This window comes from Verticillium alfalfae, genomic scaffold, assembly GCF_000150825.1.
Source record: "Verticillium alfalfae VaMs.102 supercont1.17 genomic scaffold, whole genome shotgun sequence".
Taxonomy (NCBI): Eukaryota; Fungi; Ascomycota; class Sordariomycetes; order Glomerellales; family Plectosphaerellaceae; genus Verticillium; species Verticillium alfalfae.
Window position 1 is genome coordinate 105,007 of NW_003315022.1, and position 23,023 is coordinate 128,029.

The 23,023-nt window shown below is 58.1% G+C and overlaps 8 protein-coding genes across 8 annotated transcripts; 4 read left to right on the forward strand and 4 right to left on the reverse strand.

Annotated features, from left to right (window-relative positions):
• Nucleotides 1-371: 371 nt before the first annotated feature.
• VDBG_09879 (CFEM domain-containing protein) lies at nucleotides 372-1,240 on the forward strand (the record flags this gene model as incomplete). Its single annotated transcript, XM_002999793.1, has 2 exons — nucleotides 372-682; nucleotides 742-1,240. The coding sequence occupies 2 exons, from the start codon at nucleotides 372-374 to the stop codon at nucleotides 1,238-1,240; spliced, it is 810 nt and encodes a 269-aa protein (XP_002999839.1).
• A 1,841-nt stretch (nucleotides 1,241-3,081) lies between these two features.
• VDBG_09880 (endo-1,4-beta-xylanase A) lies at nucleotides 3,082-4,293 on the forward strand (the record flags this gene model as incomplete). Its single annotated transcript, XM_002999794.1, has 4 exons — nucleotides 3,082-3,341; nucleotides 3,486-3,529; nucleotides 3,749-4,150; nucleotides 4,244-4,293. 4 exons carry the CDS (start codon nucleotides 3,082-3,084, stop codon nucleotides 4,291-4,293), a joined length of 756 nt encoding a protein of 251 aa, XP_002999840.1.
• A 965-nt stretch (nucleotides 4,294-5,258) lies between these two features.
• On the reverse strand, nucleotides 5,259-6,409 carry VDBG_09881 (acetylxylan esterase; the record flags this gene model as incomplete). Its single annotated transcript, XM_002999795.1, has 3 exons — nucleotides 5,259-5,669; nucleotides 5,802-5,927; nucleotides 5,978-6,409. 3 exons carry the CDS (start codon nucleotides 6,407-6,409, stop codon nucleotides 5,259-5,261), a joined length of 969 nt encoding a protein of 322 aa, XP_002999841.1.
• Nucleotides 6,410-7,360: 951 nt separating this feature from the next.
• VDBG_09882 (conserved hypothetical protein) lies at nucleotides 7,361-9,178 on the reverse strand (the record flags this gene model as incomplete). The annotated part of the gene is made up of 1 exon (XM_002999796.1): nucleotides 7,361-9,178. The coding sequence occupies one exon, from the start codon at nucleotides 9,176-9,178 to the stop codon at nucleotides 7,361-7,363; it is 1,818 nt and encodes a 605-aa protein (XP_002999842.1).
• Nucleotides 9,179-12,521: 3,343 nt separating this feature from the next.
• VDBG_09883 (predicted protein) lies at nucleotides 12,522-14,889 on the forward strand (the record flags this gene model as incomplete). The annotated part of the gene is made up of 2 exons (XM_002999797.1): nucleotides 12,522-12,621; nucleotides 12,728-14,889. The coding sequence occupies 2 exons, from the start codon at nucleotides 12,522-12,524 to the stop codon at nucleotides 14,887-14,889; spliced, it is 2,262 nt and encodes a 753-aa protein (XP_002999843.1).
• An 874-nt stretch (nucleotides 14,890-15,763) lies between these two features.
• On the reverse strand, nucleotides 15,764-19,332 carry VDBG_09884 (3-hydroxy-3-methylglutaryl-coenzyme A reductase; the record flags this gene model as incomplete). Its single annotated transcript, XM_002999798.1, has 2 exons — nucleotides 15,764-16,130; nucleotides 16,178-19,332. The coding sequence occupies 2 exons, from the start codon at nucleotides 19,330-19,332 to the stop codon at nucleotides 15,764-15,766; spliced, it is 3,522 nt and encodes a 1,173-aa protein (XP_002999844.1).
• A 1,949-nt stretch (nucleotides 19,333-21,281) lies between these two features.
• On the reverse strand, nucleotides 21,282-22,071 carry VDBG_09885 (pyrazinamidase/nicotinamidase; the record flags this gene model as incomplete). The annotated part of the gene is made up of 2 exons (XM_002999799.1): nucleotides 21,282-21,893; nucleotides 22,009-22,071. 2 exons carry the CDS (start codon nucleotides 22,069-22,071, stop codon nucleotides 21,282-21,284), a joined length of 675 nt encoding a protein of 224 aa, XP_002999845.1.
• Nucleotides 22,072-22,584: 513 nt separating this feature from the next.
• Nucleotides 22,585-22,913, forward strand: VDBG_09886 (stress responsive A/B barrel domain-containing protein; the record flags this gene model as incomplete). Its single annotated transcript, XM_002999800.1, has 2 exons — nucleotides 22,585-22,773; nucleotides 22,833-22,913. 2 exons carry the CDS (start codon nucleotides 22,585-22,587, stop codon nucleotides 22,911-22,913), a joined length of 270 nt encoding a protein of 89 aa, XP_002999846.1.
• Nucleotides 22,914-23,023: the final 110 nt, after the last annotated feature.

The window sequence follows — 23,023 nt, forward strand, 5'->3', positions numbered from 1 at the left end:
CCAAAAATTTCAACAGGGCCTCTTGCCAAAGCTCTTGGCGTGACCGCTCGCCAAGTTCAACGCCGTTTCCACCTCCCTCGGCGTGATATCAGCCCACCGTCGTCGCTTCCGAATCGGCTACCAGCTTTCGGAGCCCCGGACGAGCCTGGGGCCGCCGATGACTGGTTCATCCCTACTTCTCCTCTGCGTCGGGGCTTCCGGGGAACGTTCTCAACTCGTTTGGCTTCGTGACGAACGGCATGGGAAAAGATTATCTGGGCCCGTACCCCTTTTGAGAACATTACGCGGTTCATCCCAGTTCTTTCTACATCCAGGAAATTCTCTACTTTGCCCAGATTGCCCTCCTGAAGACGTCCATCCTGTTCTTTTACATGCGCATCTTCGGCCATACCGACATCAGGAAGTTTATATGGGGCACCATGATCTTCAATGCCGCTTTCGGCGTTGTCTTTATTTTCATCGCCATCTTCCAGTGCAAGCCCATCAGCTATTTCTGGACCTCGTGGGACGGAGAGTACCAGGGCCATTGCCTCGACATCAACGCCATCGCCTGGGCCAATGCCGGCATCAGCATCGTCCTCGACTTCTGGATGCTCACACTGCCCCTGTCCCAGATCAGGACCCTGAAGCTGCACTGGAAGAAGAAAATTGGCGTCACCCTCATGTTCTGCGTCGGCACCTTGTGAGTCTCCCACCTGAAGCCCTCCGAAGCCAGGATTCCTAACGATCCTTTCTCCAAAGCGTCACCGTCGTCAGCATCCTCCGTCTGCAGACCCTCGTCGCCTTTGCCAAAACGCACAACCCGACGTGGGATCAGTTCGGTGTCGCGAGCTGGTCCACGATTGAGATCAATGTCGGCATCATCTGCGCATGCATGCCGGCCCTGCGCCTCATCCTCGTCCGCTTCTTCCCCCGCATCCTCGGCAGCACCCGCCAGGGCACCTCCGACATGGCGCGCTACTACGTCAAGTCTGCCAGCAACACGGGCAACCAAAGCAGCCGCAGACACTTCGGCACAGAGTCGCACGCTAGGAGCAGCAACCGGGATCGGGGGGACGCCGAGTCGGCGTCATCCGACGGAGCGGAAGGCGTGTCAAAAGGCATCATGTTCACCAAGAGTTTCAACGTCGACTTCCACGACGAGACGCGGCTTGTGCCGATGAAGTCTTTGGACAGCCCTCCTCCTCCTCCTCCAGATCCGACGCAGTCCAAGCCACAGGGCCCGAAGGACAATTGGTAGTGGAGCTATAGATTTCTGACGAAGCATACGAAACAATTTAATAGTAATTTTCCAGGACTGCTACAGCAAGAGGCAAAACCACTCGTGAATGTGAATATTATCAAAAACGAGAAGAGAGCTTCCAGATCATGATGAGTGGCGCCAACTCTTCGGGCCAACGGAATTCTGCGCACGCAGAGGCGTCTTCCTGAGGACATTACTCGGAGTTCAAACTTGACCGCTTGGCTTCGCTTTTCGCTTCAGGTGGTCAACCCATACACCTGGCAGAGCTTCGATGACCATGTCCCGTGTCCTAAGCACCTCCTTCAGATCATCCATGATACCCGCAGACGTGGAAGGGCAGTAATTGGGGAAGAAGCTTCCGGCCAGATCCCGAGACTTCAAGGAATATGCAAGTCTACCGCCGGCTGAATGATATATTGCAGTTCATCTGTCCAGGGTTTCCCCTCCCAGATGCTGAATGCACCAGCAGCAGCGCCTTGTTTGAAAGATGTATGTTGACTTCCAGGATCTACTCTTCCAGCTGCTGTGTTCAATGCGACCAGACGATCGTCATAGCCTGACAACGTCGTTCTCAAGCTGGTGACTGATACAAATGGTTCGTCTCGCCTTCTTGCTTTGTGATTGATAGAAATACACGCCATGACCGTGTATCTGAGGCCATCAAACACGTTAGCAGGCTTGACAACGTCATGGCAACGGTCGTCACTCAATACAGGTACCGGGTGTGAGCTATGCCGGTGCCAAACACTTCAAACCCGGCTGCCATGTCAATCCTGATACGTGCAGGCTACACAGCACCGCTGATAAAGCCCACAATGGCGGCATAAGGCTCATTTCCAGGCCCTGGCATCTCGATTGAGTCAAGCTCGTGACTCGGGCTGCGAGCGCTAGCCATGCGTCAGCGTCTGGAGACCCTTAATGGCCCCAGTATAGCCTGTCGAGCTTCCCGAAATGGGCGTCGTCTTTTACCCGGCCTCCTCACCCAGGCAGTCGCGTCTCCCAAGTTTGGGTCGCGCACTCTATGTATACATCACGAGAAGCATCATAAAGTGGCCTACAACTAATAGGGCCACGGACCAGCCCTCCGCAACGCGCCCAATGTGCCACCGCTCGCCCGTCGCTGCAACCCCCGGGTCGTCCAGCACTTGGCAGCTGGGGTACAGCGTCGCATCGCACCTCGGGCATTTCGATTTTTCAGCCTCTCGTGCGCCACTCTTTCATTTTCAAGTCCCGAGTGCCGTTGAAATAGCCGGGTAGAAGCCCATGTGCGTGTGTCTTTGTCGGGCCTGGTGACTGAGGCTCTGAGCTGTCCGTGACAGGGGGCTCTCTTTTGGGTGCTTCCCATCTACCCAAGACAGGATGCGGGGTTTTAGGCTATTTGCCGATGCCCACATCCCCCTGCGCCGTGATTGTTTGTAGGATATTCGTCGCCTCTTGGCCCATGAGCATCATGCATTCCGTGGACGCATCTCAACATCCAGCTTCGGCGCCGCCTTGCCATCGCTAACCGGGTGATTCGTACCACAGATATGTACGCACCCGTTCGTTCGTTTTTTGAAGGCCTAGATCACGGAGCGATTGTGGCCTCGCCTCAATCGAGACATGGAGCCCGACGGAGCAAGTTCCGGGGAAATCACAGGGGCATCGCAGGGGTTTGCTCCCAACATTGGCAGCTGCCCCGAGCGCCATGAACATGGTTGTCCCGGGCTTCCGGGCAACGGAGATAGAAAGGGGGCAAGAATATAAAGAGAAAATAAAATCTTCGCGACGTTACCCTTCTCGTCGACACCGATCGACATCTTTCAACTCTCTCTTTCATCACTGTCGATTTTGTCGCCATGGTTTGCTTCTCTTCCCTCTTCGTCGCTGCGTCGGCCATTGCCGGCGTGTTCGCGAGCCCCGTCGACCACGAGCAGCTCGCCAAGCGCCAGAGCACGCCCAGCAGCCAGGGCACGCATGACGGATACTTTTACTCGTGGTGGACCGATGGCGGCGCCGCCGCGACCTACACGAACCTCGCCGGCGGCGAGTACAGCGTGAGCTGGAGCAACGGCGGCAACCTCGTCGGCGGCAAGGGCTGGAACCCCGGTGGTCCTCGGTATGTTGGGTCTGTCGTGAGACGAGGCACGTGAAACTAACGCGTCGCAGCACCATTACCTACTCTGGCACCTACAACCCCAAGTACGTTCGAGCTGTGATCACTTTGATGTATGAAGAGCCTAGGGGCGCTAACGCGACGAAGCGGCAACTCGTACCTCGCCGTGTATGGATGGACTCGCAACCCTCGTAAGTGCCGTCTGACCGATGACGAAGTTTTCCGGGCCATGGCTAACTCCTCTAGTGGTCGAGGTAAGCCGCCGATTCTGGCGTGGTCTAGCGTTCATGCCCGTGACATTCTGTTAATCCCTTCTCGCTCGGCAGTACTACGTCGTTGAGAACTTTGGTGAGCCATGGCCCGCCCGTTTCGATGAGAGAGGGGGGTGAGAGACTGACCGGGGGACACAGGCACCTACAACCCCTCGTCCGGCGCCACCGCCCGTGGCCAGGTCACGCACGACGGCGCCCTCTACCGCCTCTTCGAGAGCACGCGCACCAACCAGCCCTCGATCGACGGCACCGCCACCTTTCCAGCAGTACTGGGCCGTTCCGCGACGTCAAGCGCACCGGCGGCACCGTCAACATGGCCACCTTCTTCAACGCCTGGACCTCGGCCGGCATGCGCCTCGGCACCCACAACTAACCAGGTCGGTCGCCACCGAGGGCTTACTTTCAGCAGCGGCTCGGCGCGCATTAAACGTGGCCGGGCGGGGGCGGGGGCTTCAAGCACTCCCTGCTCTCGTGCGCACAGACCCGCCACGACCCCGAGGCCCTCGCGCAACACGCCTCCTTCCTTCGGCGGCGGCAGGCGTGAGTTGAGCCCGTCCCCCCCCCCCTTCCCCCCCCCCCCGTGCAAGCGTGCCATGAGATGAGAAAGATGTGCTGACGAAAAGGTGTATGCAGTGCGCCGCTCGTTGGGGCCAGTGCGGCGGCTCAGGCTGGAACGGTGCTAAGTGCTGCTCTGCCGGCACCTGCCAGGCCCAGAACCAGTGGTACTCCCAGTGCCTGTGAGGTATTCTGAGACGATGGCGAGAGTGAATCCATGGATTTCGGGGTCTGTAGGGGCGAGCACATCTAGTGAAGCTCGGCATCGTGCTCGTCGACAAGGGCTGGGGAGTGGACTTCGATTCTCTGTATGTATGAAAGATGACACCGGCGCTTGCCGGTGTCTCGTGCTGCACATAAGATTGACAACATCAAAATGGATCATCAGCTGTGCTGAATCTCATGCACCTCCCTGGCTTCACCTTGTGATGTGTGTCAGAATTGGGCATCAACGATGGGGTGATGTCCTGGCACACATACCTGATCACGCATCGGGTTATGGTCCGAAAAGATGCTCGATGGTTTGTCAGGGCCACCACTCAGTCGCGACCAAATAGTTGTGCTCCCGAAAATCATGTGCAGCAGTCCGACTCTTATTCGGACAGCGAATCATTCAGTGCCGCCATGCGAAGGGCACCATGTCGAACTAGGTTGGGTCCAAGCAGCGTGTAGCATGCCCAGCGAGCCTAGGAGAGAGGGTGTGTATAATAGGAACGAAAACAGCATGAGAGCAATCGAGTCAATGGCAGTCCTACAGGCCCTACTAGCCTGCAGATCAGCTGAATGACAGTAACGCACGCGAAGGCGTTCCCTTCAATGATGGATGATCTTCATTCTTCTCAGAGGCGTCACGGGCATGCATTCCTTTTTAGCCCCTCCAAACATCCCGCGTACTTGATTGAACACCTTGGGGAAATGACGAGATAGGGATCAGCGTCACAAATGAGCCTGTTCAATTGGCAATGTCTCGCCCGGGGCTGCCTTTATGAAAAATCCCCAGTTTCCCTCCCCTCGACTCATTCCTCAAGATGCACCTCCTGGTCCACCCCACCACACGACGAATTCCCATCACGTCCCCCTTGCGAATACATGTCTACAGACACTGCGAATACCACTGGTTCTGAGCCTGGCACGTGTACGGCGAAGCGCAGACGGTGCACCCCGTCCACCCCTGCCCGCCGCACTGCCCCCACCTCGCCGCCGAGCAACCCCCAGGCGGCGCGGCCGTCGTCGTAGCAGGCGGCGGCACAGCGACGTTCGTGGTCGTCGTGGCAGGCGGCCGGACGGTGGTTGTCAGCGGCGGCGGGCTGGTGCCGCCCTGGCCAATGCCGAACCAGCGCATGTCCTCGGCGCCCTGGATGGGCACGCTGTGGCTGACGGAAGCGCCCCAGAGGCCCTGGAGCCTGTCGCCGTAGATCTCGCGCACAAACTGGCTGCTGGGGCCGGGGCCGACGGATACGGGGGTGCCGGGGTAGCCAAAGACGGCGCTCCACTGCTTGATCGCCTCGTTGTAGTTGCGCGGTTAGAGGGTCGTGTCGAGGGCGCCGTGGTAGATTTTGCATCTTGGGGCGCGGGGCCCGTGTAGCCGGGCCGCATGTTGCGGGGCCGTCTGCGCCCACAATTCGGCGGAGAAGACGGCATTGCCCTGCGAGCAGGTCGAGTTCCAGCCGTTGACGGTGCCGGTGTAGAAGCAGCCGGCGGGCACGCCGGCGTAGGCGATGCCGGCGGCGAACATGTCCGGGTACGTGGCGGCGAGGACGTTCTGGAGAGGTCAGTTTTACCAGATCCGCTTGTCGTAGAGGGTCAACGTACGGTCATCATGGCGCCGGAGGAGGTGCCGGTCACGAACACGCGGGCGGCGTCGCCGTTGTGCTGGCTCAGCGTCCAGCGAACCATGTTGGCAATGGCGTTGCTGTTGCCGCCGCCTTCATACGTCAGCGACGCCGGCGACGAGACGTCCCAGCAGGTTCCGCTGTAGGGGCTCTCGGGGTAAATGACAATGAAGCCGTGCTGGTCGGCAAGCTGGCGGTACGGCGTGCCGCTGAAGTACGCTTGCGCAGTACCCGAGCAGTAGTGGACGGCGACGACAATGGGAGGCGTGGCGACGACATTGTCAGGCACGTAGATGTACATTTTGGCATTCGACGGGTTCGCGCCAAAGTTGGTGATCTGCTGGAGCGACGCAGCCTGCGCCGTGGCGCAGAGGGCCAGGAGGCCGGAGCCCAGGGTGCTGAGGAAACGCATGGCGACAATACACTCACAAAGAGGGAGCAAAGTTCTGGGAGATAACAATACATTAGATTATGGTTAGTCCACCGACAACATTATATACACGGTCAATGTCATGGACGGTAGGGAGGTTGCGGAGAACCTGCGGACTGTGGTATTCCGGGTTCCTGTTGCGTTTCTGTGGGCATCAGGGTCGAAGCCCCTCACGCCTGGCATATAGATTGAGACATGGGTGCAGATGGAGATGGCTGAACGGCTAGGCAGCGCGGAAGGGTCTACACCACGGTGCATCCGCCTGCAGTGCCGTCAATACATTCTGACGCCAAAAAAAAAACCCTGCGGTGAGCCAAAGCTGATATCAAGTGCTTCGTCGTGCACTGGTACCGAGCCGCGCTTGCTGCTGTAGCTGTGGTATGACTGCCGGACGCTGCTGGAAGAGAGCTTCCCGCCCGTTGGTGGAGCCGCTGGGCACTAATGCGACGTAGAATCCGGGGGTTTGCAGGTCCCTCAGAGGCTAGGCCATATCGGTGCCGCGCGGAGTCGAAGGCCGGCAATGCCGTATTTTGCCAGACAGAGGACAAGGCGACGCCTCTGCAGGCTCCTCACTGCTGCGAATGTGTTCATCGGGCGAGCGGAAAACACGTCGGGGCCCGTTTGCGCGCGCGTCGATAATACAACAGAATCAGCAACGTCCGTGGTGGCCACTTTGAGTCGTCGCCGACCGTTCCGCCATAGACAAGGTCGCAGGGTGTTGCGACCACACAGTGGATAGTTTTCAGCTCATTCAGGCTGAATGGTTGATGGATGAGGGGAGTAGTGGAGATGGATGCGTCGTGAAGAAGGGGAGAATAATGTGAATAGTAATGTGTGCCCCCAAACGCCGTGCGCGCCCAGTGTATGCATCAGAGTCATCGAAATTCAAAGTGTGAACAGAGTGTGAAACAAATAGAGTGTGGGCCCTGCTTGCTACTTGTCGCTGTCGGCAGGGCGGCGATCGGTGCGGCTTCGCAACGTCTTGAGGCCAGTCTGGTGCTCTTTGTGGTCCTTGCTCAGCCTCTTCTGACGAACGAGCAGGCTTGTGGCGAGACCAAAGGCGGCAAAGGCAACATAGACGATGAACATGGTCCGCATGCTCGTGAGGAAAGCACCTCGAGCGATGCGGCCCTCGTCACCCTTGAGATCACCGACAAGGCCCACGTTGGAGGCAGCATTGTGACCGGACAGCTGATCGGCCAGGCTGGGGCCGAGCTCTTCCACGAGGCGCGGGCGCTGCGAGTCCATCTCATTGGCGAAAACGACGCCTCCGATGACGACGGAGATGGAGGTGGCGATCTGGCGGACAAAACTAAAGGTAGCGGTCGCAGACGCAATGTCGCGAGGCTCGGCGTTTGTCTGAATGGCGATGAGCGGAGCCTGAAAGTTGGGACCAATGCCAATGCCGGCAACAATTTGATAGAGGATAATCTTGGTGTAGTTTGGCGTGCCAGGCAGGTCATAGAAGAGACCAAAACCCAAGGTCATGATGGCCAGTCCGCCGGTGATGAGGTAGACATAGTTGCCCGTCTTTCGAATGAGCCAACCGGCTATGGCGGAAGAGATGGATAGGGACACGGCATATGGAAGAAGGTACACGCCAGACAAGAGCGAGGACACGCCGAGAACACCCTGGTAGTACAGTGGGAGCCAATAACTGCCGGAGATGAAGACAAATGCGTGGCAGAATGTCAGGACGAAGCAGGCAACGGTCGAGAGGTCGCGGAACAGGTGCAAGGGGATGACGGGGTAACGAGCAAACTTGAGCTCGTTGAAGATGAACAGGCCAATGGTTACGACGCCAAACACGAGCAGGCAAATGACGGTGGCCGAACCCCACGGGAAATTGACGCCGCCAAATTCAAGGCCAAACAAGACCATCAGCGTGCCGCCGATGATGGTGAGACAGCCAACCCAGTCAATGGCCTGCAGGCCCTTTCCGAGCGGCGTTCGAGGGTTATGGAGCTTGAGCACGAAGAACAAGGCCACGGCGCCGACGCCGGAGATGGGCAGATTGATGTAAAAGCACCATCGCCATGTGACTTGACTCGTAAAGACACCACCCAGCACAGGACCGACTGCCGAAGCGACGGCCCAGACCATGCCCATGATGCCAAAGTAGACGCCGCGCTGGCGCAGGGAGAAGAGGTCGCTGATGCAGATATTGACGAGTACGATGATGCCTCCGCCGCCGATGCCTTGGATGGCACGGGCACCGATGAGCATGCCCATGTTCACAGAGACACCGCATAGCAGGCTGCCCACCCAGAAGACGGCAATGGCAGTCAGGAGGATGCTTTTCCGGCCGAAAATGTCAGAGACCTTGCCCCAAATGGGTACACAGGCAGCGTTGGCCAGGGTGTAGGCAGAGCCGATCCAGACAAAACCGGCCGACGATCGAAATTCTTGGGCAATCGTCGGGACGGCAGTCGTGATGATAGTAATGTCGAGAGCAGACAGGAACAGAGCCGCGCAGAGGGAGCCGATAATGACGGTGGTCTGCAGTTTGGTGCGACCGGCTTCTGGTTCGTCGCTAGGGGCGCTGGCCTCAGCTTCGGCCGACTGAGACAAGGCAGTGTCTGGGTTGGCCGTCTTGCCCTCGTGGTCGGCGGTCGATCTGCCATCCGTGTCGCCAGATGCTGGTGCTGGTGCATGGACGGTAGCTGAGTCATCGGTACTCGAGGTTGCATCGCGCTCTATATCGTATGACGGCTTCTCGTCCCTGTCCGAACGGGATTTGTGGTCCGCCATTGCCGAGAACTCTGCCAGGCGACGGAGCAGAGCAATGGTGCTGTGTCAATCTGAGGCAGAAGATGACTGTCGTCCCGATGGTGAGCGCCCGGCGAGCTATTCCACCCTTTGCGTCGTAATGTGTTCCTGGAAGCCAGCTGTTTGCCTTTGAGGGTTCGCTACGAGATGGGAGTCGCAGGCGTCGTCGGCAGCAAGTCGTCGTCTGCGTGTCGGTCCGTGTCGGGTTTCCAAATCGACATTCAACTGATTGGACTATGACGATGTTTTCGGTCAGGCGCACTGGCTCAGGCTCAAGTTGAGGACGGGTCGTTGCAGACAAAAGCGCAAAGAGAAATGGTCCGCAGAGACGCACGAAGAGAAATCCCCGAGCGAAAGAAAAAGATGCTGATTCGGGGCGTCACAGGGTTCTGATTCCTAAGCTCATCAAAGCCGCATGGGTGATCCAGTCATCGTGTCGGCGTGGTGCGCGGGTTGGTGGGGTGCAGCAACGCTAGGACTCTCCTCCCCTAGCGATTCGTGTAATGCCATGCTTGGGGCCTTCCATCTTGGGAAACACAACGTCCATCAAGTGGTTCGTCGTATTGGTGTCGAATGTCGGTGATGCGGTGGCCGAGGCGTACAAGTCCATCGTGAGTCAGAACCATGAGATCGCATCGCCAAAGCATCCTCCACGACGATACTGGGGCGTTGACGATAATGTCCCCGAGGGAAGAAGGAGCTCCCCCAACTGCATGCTCTCAGGCTAGGTGCGTCCGACTTTGCACTGCACCCGCCTTCCTTTCCCCATTGCCATTGCCCCTGCCCCTGTCCTGCCCCCTGCCATTGCCCAAGCTCCCCCCACCCTGTCTGTCCGATAAAGTGGTGACGTCGGCCCGCATTTGTGCCGCTTTGCCGTCAATCCATGTGGACTAGGCCCCGAACAGCGCGAGTCACCAGAAGGCGCACACACCATGTGCCGGCTCTCCGTGATGAGTCAGACCGACAAGGCCGGGGCCGTCCGGTTCGGCGTTCGAGGCCGAAGACCCAGTGTGGCCTCCGATGGGCCTCCAAAATGTTTGGTGGGCATCGCGTCTCCGTGTGTCGCCGGGACGGCCATGATCGGGCTGACAAGCCCTACCGAAGACGGCGTGGGTCGTCGCATCGCGCGGAGGCAAGACTGTCTGTCACGTCATCCTGGTTTCCATGACCAGCATCGTCAAGTCCATATTCCGTAGAACTGGCAAGCAGGAGGCGTTTCCTTTGGCTCGTGCTCCCTGTTTGAGACCATGGTGGTCATTCTTATTTTATCTTCTTATTTTCTTCTTTTCTTGTTTGTTTATTTCCATGGAGACCTTGCGTAATGCCTGGCCTGACTTTGTTTATACTGCTCGTCTATTGAATTCCGTCCATGTGGGACAATTTACCCATCCAGCTTATTGTACTTCTGTTCTTCGGAATCAAATGAAGAGAAGACAAGACGGTAGAAAACACGATGTCGAATACCTTTGGGCTGCGAACATTCTAGCTGCGAGCAAGTTCGAGCTCGGAACGATCTCCATCGCCTGGTCCCATCCCACGCTGCTACTGCAGATCGTGGATCGCGACATGTCGTCGACAATGTTGAGGCCAGCCCAAGTGTTCGGTCGCACCACGGCATATTTCTTTCACAAGACCCTTGGAGATGCTGCAAACAATACGCGCTCCCCTAGAAACAGGGTTTTGTTGAGCCCTCGTTCGCAGTATCGCCAGTCGGCCAGTACACAACCATGCCTAGATTAGATCACAGAATGACGATAGAGGCTGTCACGGCGGTGAACACTGCTCTCCACACCAGGCTGGCATATTCCGTCCCAAGCCCGCCTTCGTATCATCGCGATATTTACGAGCACGAGTTTTGTGTTCGAACATCAACGAAAATGACGAAATCCAAAGTTCCGACACCTCCGCCTCGTTGTTTCACACTGTCACACGCTTGTCAAGCTTTACCTGTCGAAACAGCCAGTCATAATGCACCGTCTAACATAGGACACGTTATTTTATCCACGCAAGGTACAGACCGAACCCCCGCGAGGCACCTGGCTAAAATCCATCCGTCGGGAGCTATGGCCTCGTCGTCCATGCTTTCAGCTCTGTCCAACTCGATCCGACATGCCATTGGTCGGACTGGTCTCGGCGTTTTTGAGCCTCAACGCTTCCTCATATCAGCTACCACGGGAGCAGTACCAGCAACCCGTAACTCTGCGTCTACAGAGTTAGAATGGCAACTACGCTGTCTAGTCTATGCGCCGTTGTTCCCTGGGGAGTCGCGACAAGGCTCCGGCCAGCCGCACCCGTGCCGACATGACGTTGACCGGACGTCGTCCCGCAATGCACCATCAGGTGCACAGGGGCATTCTCGAGCCATCCAAGGCGCGGGATATTGATTCCCGTGGGGGCTGCTAGCGTCTCGTGCTGCTCCCAGTAATTGACACCATTGTGAGCAATGTTAAGGTTCTGTCAGTCCGGGGAAGCTCCGTCCTAGCGAGGACTTATCCACAGCTCCTCAACATTCCATCCTGGACGGCCCATTACCATGGTGACTTCATCATTCGGCGCCAGACTTCATCACACAGATAGAGTCAGACCGTGATGGTGCAAAATTTGCCAGGGTCGGACGGGGTCGACTGACAATGTTGACAAGGAGCACGTTGAGTCGACAGACCTCTGGCCTTAGAACTGACAACCCCTCTGGTAGCATACAGCCTTAGGTTCTTGCACATTTCCATCCAACTGTGTTCAGGAACGCCGTGATCATCACCTCGCAGTGCCAATACAGTCCAGCTCGCGCCATCACGGGTCACCGGCGTCGTGTCGCCAGGCATGAAGGGAGCGCTCCCTGACCTGGCAGGCGCCGTCTCAACCGCAGAGAGGCCCGCGTCAGCAATGTGTCTCACTATCTTTATTTTAGGTCCCATCACATCCCACCCCGCCAAAAATTCGATCTGCCGGAAATGTCTCTCCATCGACTGCCGCCCGCTGAGACATATCACACCCTACCGCAGGATCGACGATGTTGAATTCTTCGCGATCTTGGAATGCGTCCTTCGGCGCGACGCAGCTTCGAGTGCTGCCCTGCCCTGGTGGTGAGGGAACATGGCGACTCGCAACGCGTGCTTGCTGCCACCTGGGAGTCAGGAATAATCTCTAACAATAGATAGGACGGTGGGAAATATGGCTATATAACAAAGGTTGTGGCGCCGCCCTCTGCTACCTTTCCTCCTGCTCCTTATCCAGCACCATCCGCATCTTCCCCCCTCCTCCTCCTCTCCCATCTTCAGCAAAATCAAAACAAACACACAGAAGCTGGTACTCGGAGATCGCTGTCATGCATTCCAAGGCTACTATCACGGCCCTGGCCCTGGCCGGGTTCATCACCCCCTCTATGACTGCGCCTGCCGGCAACGAGGCTCGCCAGGTGCCTGTCGGTAAGTTTTCATGATACCTCGACTCACGCGCTGAACAACAAGCTGACTTGGACAGACGCTGGAAGCCTGGGAAACACAGTTGATGGCGTAGCTGGCTCTGCAACAGGCCTCGTCGACGGCCTCACTGGCGGGGCGACCAGCGGACTCACACAGGGCATCACTGGCCCCGGTGGTGTCGTTGACGGCACCACTGACGCTGTCGACGCACTCCTTGGCAGCCTCGGCGGTCTGACCGGCGGCGCTGGCGCCGTCGCCGACATCCCCAAGGACGTCGTCGGCTCCGTCACGGGTGTTGCCAGCGGGCTCACCAAGGATCTCCCCATCCCCGTGTCCGTGACGCCTGGCGCGGCCGTTGCCAAGGGTGCCCGTCGTCGCCACAACCGCCGTCAGCTCAGCGACGTGACCGATGCCGTCAAGGGCGCTGCTGACGGCGCCAAGGATGCCGCTGAAGACGCCACGAGCGCTGCCGGCGACAAGGCCGACAAGGCCACCAGCACAGCCAGCAGCGTCGCAGACGAGGCCACTGGTGTTCTTGGCTCTGCCCTGAGCCAGGTCACCGAGGCTCTTGACCTTGAGGGTCTTCTCGGTGGCGCCACCGGTGCCGCGTCCGGTGCCTCCGGTGCCGCAGGCGGGCTTGTCGACGCGGCTACTGGTATCATAGGTGGAATCACCGACGCTGCGACCGACATCATCGGTAACATCATTCCTATCCGTAACGTGGACGCCGAGTCGGTCGACGACCAGACTGTCGCTTCCGTCATCCACATGCTGAAGAGTCTCCAAGAGGAGAACAAGCTTCAGGCCCGTGAGGAGGATCCCATCAGCGACCTTATCCAGCAGCTTCTCGGTAGTCTCACCGGTGGCGATAAGAAGAAGGGTGACGCTCCCGGCGGGCTTTCTGACGGCGTCGGTGGCATTGTTGGCGGCATCCCTGACGCTGTCAAGGGCAGCATTGGCAAAATCATTCCCATCCGCAACGTGGACACCGAGTCTGTCGACGACGAGACTGTCGTTTCTGTTATCAACATGCTTAAGAGCCTCCAAGAGGAGAACAAGCTTCAAGCTCGTGAGGAGGATCCTATCAGCGACCTCATCCAGCAGCTTCTCGGTAGTCTCACCGGCGGCGATAAGAAGAAGGGTGGCCTCCTTGGCGGCGCTCTCATTCCTGGTATCCTGAATGTCAAGCCCGAGGAGCAGATGAGCAAGGTTCAGGCCCGTGAGGAGGATCCCATCAGCGACCTCATCCAGCAGCTCCTCGGCAGCCTTACCGGCGGCGATAAGAAGAAGGGTGGCCTCCTCGGTGGTGCCCTCATCCCCGGCATCCTCAACGTCAAGCCTGAGGAGGCCAACATTCAGGCTCGTGAAGAGGATCCTATCAGCGACCTCATCCAGCAGCTTCTCGGTAGTCTCACCGGCGGCGATAAGAAGAAGGGTGGCCTCCTTGGCGGCGCTCTCATTCCTGGTATCCTGAATGTCAAGCCCGAGGAGCAGATGAGCAAAGTTCAGGCCCGTGAGGAGGATCCCATCAGCGACCTCATCCAGCAGCTCCTCGGCAGCCTTACCGGCGGCGATAAGAAGAAGGGTGGCCTCCTTGGTGGCGCTCTCATTCCTGGCATCCTGAACGTCAAGCCCGAGGAGCAGATGAGCAAGGTCCAGGCCCGTGAGGAGGATCCCATCAGCGACCTCATCCAGCAGCTTCTTGGTAGCCTTACCGGCGGCGGCGGCGGCGAGAAGAAGGGCGGTCTTCTCGGCGGTGCTCTTATCCCCGGCATTCTCAACGTCAAGCCCGAGGAGCAGATGAACAAGGTTCAGGCCCGTGAGGAAGATCCTATTGCCGATCTCATCAAGCAAATCCTCGGCCTTGTCGGCGGTGACAAGAAGAAGGGTGGCCTCCTTGGTGGCGCTCTCATTCCTGGCATCCTGAACGTCAAGCCCGAGGAGCAGATGAGCAAGGTCCAGGCCCGTGAGGAGGATCCCATCAGCGACCTCATCCAGCAGCTCCTCGGCAGCCTTGGCGGCGGCGACGGCGAGAAGAAGGGCGGCCTCCTTGGCGGAGCTCTCATTCCTGGCATTTTGAACGTCAAGCCCGAGGAGCAGATGAGCAAGGTCCAGGCCCGTGAGGAGGATCCCATCAGCGACCTCATCCAGCAGCTTCTTGGTAGCCTTACCGGCGGCGGCGGCGGCGAGAAGAAGGGCGGTCTTCTCGGCGGTGCTCTTATCCCCGGCATTCTCAACGTCAAGCCCGAGGAGGAGAACAAGACCCAGTAAAGGGTTTCATATTCTCTCACACAACCAAAAGCTTCCCACTCCTTAATTTCGAACACTGGCAAGCGGCCAGCTTCGCTTCTATCTACCGACCTTGAATGAGATTATGATTAGCTCTTCACAATAAATGTTTTTTGCCAGACCACCTTGACCCCTCGTGCATGATGTGAAAACGATAACTTGACGAACTTCCGCCACAGCCTTCATGCCAGCATTGATCCTACCCTCGCGTCATGGATGTGCCATCAGGGCGCAACATCTGTCTCCAACAAGGGCAACTTCGCCCGACAGGCCAGAATCAATTGATAAGGCTTGAGCGAAGTTAACATGCGTCATGCTGACTGGCGGCCATCGAAGTCGCATCACAAGCACACATGGCACCACACCAGCTGTTTTGAACTGTAAATCCATTCACCCTACTTAGGCCAGCTATGCCAGCCGCACGGAAAGTGCCCATCTCTCTACCACGTTCACTCACTCCGACCTTCTCTCACCACCAGCAGCCACGGACCTTGTAGCGAATGCATAGCAGAACCGACGCTCTCTATCCCTGACCACTCATTTTTCTACCTCGGCCCATTTGCCTGTTCCAACTCCTGCAGTGTGATATATGTGTTTGCGTTTGCATGTCTGTGCTCTGCTGTTGTCTGATATTATATAGTTTTTGTGAGAGACGTAGTGCTCGCCATAGGAGCGCTACAACTACGCCTCACGATGAGGGTGGAAATAATGCATTATGTACAGGCTCAGCCTGGTCAAAATGACAAGGCCCAGCCCGCATTGACCAGACCCGGCAAAGAACGAATCAGCCGAGCCCGGTGGACAAAGAAGATCCGAAACAAAATCATCTATCGGCGCGCGGAACCGTAGCGCGCGCTCACTTTGATGAGAGGCATCCTTCTCCAACAGCGCTCGTCATGGCGAGGCCGACAGGTGTCATCGTGCCGCTCGCGGGAGCAGGCGTGGTGCTCCTCGTCGGTGGCGCGGAGCGGTTGTGCTGCATGTGGGCCTTGACAAGGTGGCCGGCCGCGAGAGCGCTGCAAAGGGACAGCTCGCCGGCCAGGGTGGCCGCGGCAACGATGCGAGCGAGGCGGCGGGCATTTTCACCGGGAGTCGTAGGGTGGGGTCCGCGAACGCCGAGCATGTCAAGCATGGCGGATTGGGGCTCGAGGATGGTGCCGCCACCGAGGGTGCCGACTTCGATGGACGGCATGGAGACGGAGATTTGGAGAGAGCCGCGGAGGCTGGACGACGTTAGCAATATTCAAATGAAGGAAGCGTGATGACTTACTTTTGCATGATGGTGATGCAGTTGGCGCTCTCGACAACCTGTGCGGGGTCCTGTCCTGTGGCGAGGAAAATAGCGGCGACAATGTTGGCGGCGTGAGCGTTGAAACCTCCCACAGAGGCGGCCATGGCAGATCCGATGAGGTTCTTCGAGATGTTGAGTTCAACCAGCGTGTCCACGTCAGACTTGAGAACATCGCGAACGACATCGCCGGGGATAATAGCCTCGGCCACAACGCTCTTGCCACGGCCATCAATCCAGTTAATGGCGGCAGGCTTCTTGTCAATGCAGAAGTTACCGGAGACGGATACAATATTCATGTCCTCGAAGCCCTCGCTCATCATGACATCGAGCGCGTGCTCGACACCCTTTGAGATCATGTTCATGCCCATGGCATCACCGGTGGTGGTCTTGAAGCGGATGTACAGCTTGGTACCGGCAATAGCTGTCTTCATGGACTGCAGGCGGGCAAAGTTACTCGTCGAGTTGAAAGCCTTCTTCATCACGCCGTGGCCGGCTTCGGAGTCGAGCCAGATCTTGGCGGCTCCGGCACGTTCGAGCGTCTCGAAACTGACGCAGGGTCCACGGGTCATGCCGTCACCAGTCAGAACAGTCACGGCACCGCCACCAGAGTTGATGGCCTTGCAGCCTCGGCTGGTACTGGCGACGAGAACACCCTCGGTGGTGGCCATGGGGATGAAGTAGCTGACACCATCGATAACAAGAGGGCCGGCAACGCCGACGGGAAGAGGCATGTATCCGATGACGTTCTCGCAGCAGGCGCCAAACACGCGCTCCCAGTTGTAGTGCTCGTAGGGGAGCTTGGAGCGCTCGAGGACGTTGGTGATGTCAGAGGTGGCCTTGGTCTGGGAGATGATGGAACGGCGAATCTTGACGGCTCTGGTAAAGTCCTTGAGGGTGCGCTCGAGAGCATAACCGGGAATCTTGCCGCGCATCGACATGGCGACAATCTCGTCGTCAGTCATCTCAGGGGCGCGCTTCTCGGCCAGCATCTTGTCCAGCTCGGGGAAGCTGCGCTTCTCGCCAGGGCTCGAGGGCTCGGAAGACTTGATTTGCCTCATGGCCAGCGCGTCAGACTCGTCATCGGTGGAAGCGGGGGTGATGGGCTGCGGCGCGGGCGTGGGAGGCGGCAGGTACTCGCCCAGAGGCAGAGTGGCGGAGCCAGTCTCATTGAACTTTTCGGCACGGGCAAGCTCCTTGCGATCGATGGGGTGATCAGACACGTTGGGGTCCTTGATGCCCCAGCGGGCAACGTTGAACAGGTAGCCGTTGAGGGCGACGCTCATGATGAGAGCGACCCACATCCACTTGGAGAGAATGGGGTCCTCGAGGCTCGTGAGCAGGCTGCCGACCATGCGTCCTCCGACACCGTATCTGTCGTAGCCGAGCTCGTCCGCCATACGGGGTAGACCGTAGTGAATCGAGGGGAACTCGAGTTCGTACTTGATCGTCGTGAGGACTGTGACCATAGTCGCCCGGCCGTTGGCCTTGGCAGACTCGAGAATGGCATCGAGGCCGTTGGAAGCGACCTTGAAAGGGTCGACGGGCGGCGAGGTCACAACGGCGCTGAGGCCACCGGTCCACGAGGAAAGGCTGGTGATGCTGCCGGCGTTCCTGAAGGGAATGGTGCAGATGTTGATGACGTTGATCAGCACGAAGCCAGTCACCATGAGGACCTTGAACTTGGGAACGTTGCTGCCCTTCATCTGCTTGCCGAACAGCGAGGTGTCCTTGGCGGCCTTGTCGTCACTGCCGGGCCAGTCGTTGCCGCTGGCAACATTCTCGGCCACGCGGCGGCTGACGCCGTCGTCCTCGAGAGCGCGGCGCATCTGCACGTGGCGCTTGATGCGGTTGATCTCGAGCTTGATGCTGAGAATGGCGGTGTAGAAAGAGAAGAGCAGGATGCAGTCGAAGAACAGGATCCATGCGGCGAGGAAGCAGAACTGCTGGAGGCCGCCCTGGACACCAGAGGCCGCGCCAAGGATGAGGACACCAATCTCGACAGCGTAGTCGCGAACAATCTCATAGCCATTCTCCTTGATGGCAGCCTGCACAGCGTACTGGATGACGTTGGACGACGAGACCTCCCAAGCCTTCTTCTTGGACTTCCTGTCGTCCTTGTCCTGGGGACGGCGGTGCTCAATGGCGTGGGACAGAACGGCCCGGGTCAGGACAATGTTCTTCTCAAAGCCAATCGTAACGACCAGGAAGGGCAGACCCTCGGACAGCAAGACCATGGAGATGGGCACACCGAGCTTGGTCGTCACGATGAGGCCGAAGAGGAAGGCGAAGACGGACGAGAAGAGAACATTGGTAAAGAGCCAAAAGTTGGAACCCATCCGGCGCATGGAGAGGAACAGCGAGACAAAGGTCAGATGCATGGACAGGTACCCAAGCACCATGATGACAATGTCGAGAGTCTCGGCGTTCTTGAGCAGGTCGAGGAACTCGGTCCAGCCGTTGGTGACCCAGCGGATGTAGCTGTTCCGGGTGTTGACCCGGGCCGCCTTCATGATCCACATCTTGGACTCGTGGCCGTGCTGCGTCTCGCGCGACTCATTGTTGGCATCGTCAGGGATCTCCTGGACGGAGGCGAGGAACTCGGGAGCTTGGTCGTAGGGCAGAGAGAAGGCCAGGGCACTGTCCTGAGAATAGGCGGTCAGGGAGTTGGATGTCTGAGGCAGCGGGGTGACGGAGAGGTTCTGCGGGAAGGGGACGGCGTGGGCCCTCGGCGCGGTGTTTGCACTCTCGGCCGAGTGCGATTCGGGGAAGACGAGCGTCAGGAGGGCGAGGTGCTCGACATCGCTGGCGGGCACGACGTCCTGGTCGACGTTCTGCCACTTCCAGTTGGTCTCGGGGCCAACCTGCAGACGACGGCTGCCTTCGGTCAAGGACGACCAGTCGGCCTTGCGCACCGAGGTGGTGGCATCGAAGAGGCTCTCCTGGAGGAGCCCCACGTACGAGGAGCTCGCCAGCACAGCAACGATGACAACGGTGTGGATGGGGTGGGAGCAGGCGAGGGAGGAGAAGAATTGCAGGATGGGCGTGGACTTTTTGCTGATCCAAGAGGGCGTGGCCGGTTGCGCCTGGGGCTGCTCGCCGCGGAAACGGCGAGGGAAGAGGACGGACGAGATCATGACGACGGTATCGGAGAGGTGGACTCGGAGGTTACGACGACATTGAGGGGATCTCGGAGATCGGGGGGTAGGTTCGGACTCGGATCGGCGGCGTCGGTGGAACCTGTGATTTTTCTTGTGAGCACTTGGCTTGTGACGATGCCTCGCCCGTTCGTGGTTATGATTGTGGGAAACGAATTTCTTGGGGGATGACACGCCATAAAAGAGGAGAGAGGACGAGAGACACGTGCAAGACACGCTGAGGGTCAAGAGGGGTACGACGGGCAAATTTCCGAGACAAAAAGAATCCTCAAGGACAGTGAACGTACGTCGACTTCGCCTTCACAAGTCAGCTAGACCCAATGGTGTCGCTACTCCGTACTCCGGTTTGTGTGCGTGTTGCCGTTCGATCAACTATGCGGCTCGGTATTGGCCGTTCTACTCGTTCGTCGGATGGGCGAAGAGGCGGTGGATAGTCGACAGTGGGACAAGACGGCCGACGGAGTGGTTCAGCGCAATGTTGAAAGCGCAATTGGAGCCGAACGAGCGGTGATGGCTCGTAGCAACAGCGAGACGTGTTGAAGAGGGACTCGAGGAGAAGGAGGAGAGAGAGGATCGCAAGGTCGACCGAGCGGGCGGGGAGGGAATGAAAGGCAAACGGGGAACAGACCTAAGCAAGGGGAGATACAGACAAGGCGAAGTAAGTTAGGTAGTCCCTGAAGGGGGTTTGGTGGTTTGATAGTGGCCTCGACGGACTGGGGGGGGGCAGAAGAGCCAAGGGGGAGCCACCAAAAGGTTGCTGCTCCTAGGCTGGTGGATGCAACTTCATGGGAGAAAAAACTAGGAGTGGGAGATTGTGGTGCCTGGCGGTTTTCGGTACGTATCGCCGAAGCTTGTTACGGTGGGATGCTCCACAGCTAAAATGAGCCTGACGGGGATCCTTGATTGGCTCAAGTCTTTGCTTACGGTGGGCAAGTCGACGCTGTGTGGCTGACGGTACGCGTTATCTTATCGAGGCGCAGGTTGTCGTCATGTCATTTTCCTCATTCGGTGTGCCAGCAGCCATTGTGCATTGGCGATCAGGGCTGCTCTCCACTGCGAATGATTTCTTTCAGGGGCTGAGTGGACGGGCGTCCACCACGTCAGGTACTACCTGCACTCAAAAACGCAGCTGACGAGAGCACAACGCCTGCCAACGCCTGCCAACGGCTTTCTGTGGCGCGGAGACAATGTGTCCTGCGAGGCTCAGCAACATTGTTCTGCGCAAAGGACGATGCGTACCCAAAGCTGCACACCGAAGATCGGAGAGCACCTGCCCTCACTCAAAGACTCATTCCCCGAAGGATTGACGATATGATTGTGACGGACTGGCGGGACCTTGGAACTGTCCGTGCCGTTCGTCGATCACACCGCCATGAGAGACTTGCGGTGGAGCCCAACCGGTTCGACCCTCAATATCGCTTCACTGCAGTACATGCATGGTACACCCATCCCCTTTGTCAGCCCCAGTGTTAACCGTCTGCACGATCCGTTTAGCTTTTTATCTCATCTCGACCTTATTGCCTCACGTTTGGGCAACATTCATATGTCACAAAGTACGATACCTCAGTGACAGCCTTAGTGAGATGCAATGGGTGTACAAGCTGTGAGATCTGCAAACCCCCTGGCGATCCATGCCAGGCCATGTCGCTCGAGTTCCACAACAGGCGACATGATATAGTACGTTGGATGCAGTGCTGGCGTACCACGTAATGTAGGGTCGAGTCAAGTCAAGCGAGTCGGCAGCTGTAACGATTTGTTACCAGATGATCGTGTTGCGATTAGCTAAGCATCACTTCTTACTTCCCCAGATGTTCTCGAGCGACGTGCCCGAGAACCGTAGGCAGAGAATCCACAAACCTCGCCAACCTCGTGTCTTTCGGCCATATGGCATGCCGACTCCATTTCCCTCCTCTGGGGGATACACGGCCTTACGCACCCCGCACCCGCCGAACTTCTGCCCCCTTCACGCTCACGACGCGGACGCCGCCCGCCTCGAGCTCGTCCTTGCATGCCTCCCACTTGTCGGGTTCGACGCAGCGCGTGCCCTCCTCGACAACGCACGTCCGAAAACCCTCGCGCGCGGCGTCCACGGCCGTGCACTTGACGCAGTAGTCTCCCGCCAGCCCGACGACGAAGACGTCCGTCACGCCCTGCCCCCGCAGCGTCTCGGCGAGGCCGCTGTCAACGACGCCGTAGGGGTCGCGGAAGGCGCTGTACATTTCGATGTCGCGCACGTGGCCCTTTTCAATGGTCGCCGTCAGGCGGTGGGCTTCGAGCTCGGGGACGAGGCTGGCGCCGGACGTGTTCTGGACGCAGTGAACGGGCCACAGGCGAGAGGCATATGATTCCGATGGGTTGGCGGGGTTCGTGATTGTCGTCGTCGAGGTGAAGGGCGAGGCACCTGCGTGATTCGAGGCAAAGGAGATGTGGCTGGCTGGGTGCCAGTCCTTGGTGGCAATTTTGGCGACAAAGGGCAAGCTGAGGAGGCTGTTGACGATGGGGGCAATGTCGCGGCCGTTGGCGACTGCAAGTGAGCCATGCTGTGGGGGGAGATGTCAGTGTTATCATGCCTGATGCTGATCATGCGCCATCCGTTGATGACCCGGTATGGCCCTTTGCGAATGGGTGACAGCACTGAGGTCATGGTCAGCTTACGGGTGGGCAGAAATCTTCCTGAAAGTCGACCACAATGAGGGCCGGTTGGAAGTTGTCGCCCATTGCGGTGATGATGGCCTGGCCCAGGGTCAAGGTGAGTGATGTTGATGAGAGGGAGATTGGCAACGAGTCTACATCATTGCCTGATGAGGCTCCCTCGCATTTGTCCAGATGCCTTCAAGTGGGGCAACGGCTTGTCGTTGGTCTTTCATCTGTCCGCGGCACCCTAATACTCGGCCTTCTTGGCTTGAACGGCGAAGGTCGGACTGAGAAGGAAAATCGGCAGGTGATGCTACTGTACATACCGTCTTACGGCTGACCGTCTGAAACTGAACTGATCATGACGACAACGTCCACTCCATCGACGCATCATCAACAGGTTGAGGGTGTGCCAGCTGAGAGAACGCATTGGGCTGTCACCATCTGGCAGTATACGCCCCACTTCCCCTGTCCCAATCGGGCACTCACTGCTCCCCTATGCCTTCCTTGAGGTCTCCATCGCGAATCCTGCAAACCGCAACCGCCGAAAGAGTTCTTTGATCTCTCTCCTCTTCAACCCCTCACCCGCTGATCATCATGCTTCCCCGCGGTCTCAAATCCGTCATACTCGTCGTCGTTTTGCTGCTCATCGCTCTCGGTGTCTATCTCAGTCCCTTGCAAGTTCACGTCCCCTACGATCTCCTCCCTTCCATCGCCATGGGTCCCATCACGCACCTCGTTCTGTTCCAGTTCAAGGAGGACGCGTCCTCTTCAGCCATCAGAGACGTAAGTGTATCGTCCTGTGCCTTTGCACTCAGCTTCTGACATGACAAGGCCACTGCGAGGATGCTGCAGCTGAAGGACAACTGCGTCCACCCCACCAGCGGCACTCCCTACATCGTGTCCGCCAAGGGAGGCAAGGATAACTCGCCTGAAGGTCTCCAAGGCGGCATCACCCACGCCTTTGTCGTTGAGTTTTCCAGCGCGTCTGATCGTGACTACTACGTCAAGGAGGATCCTGTGCACAAGGCTTTTG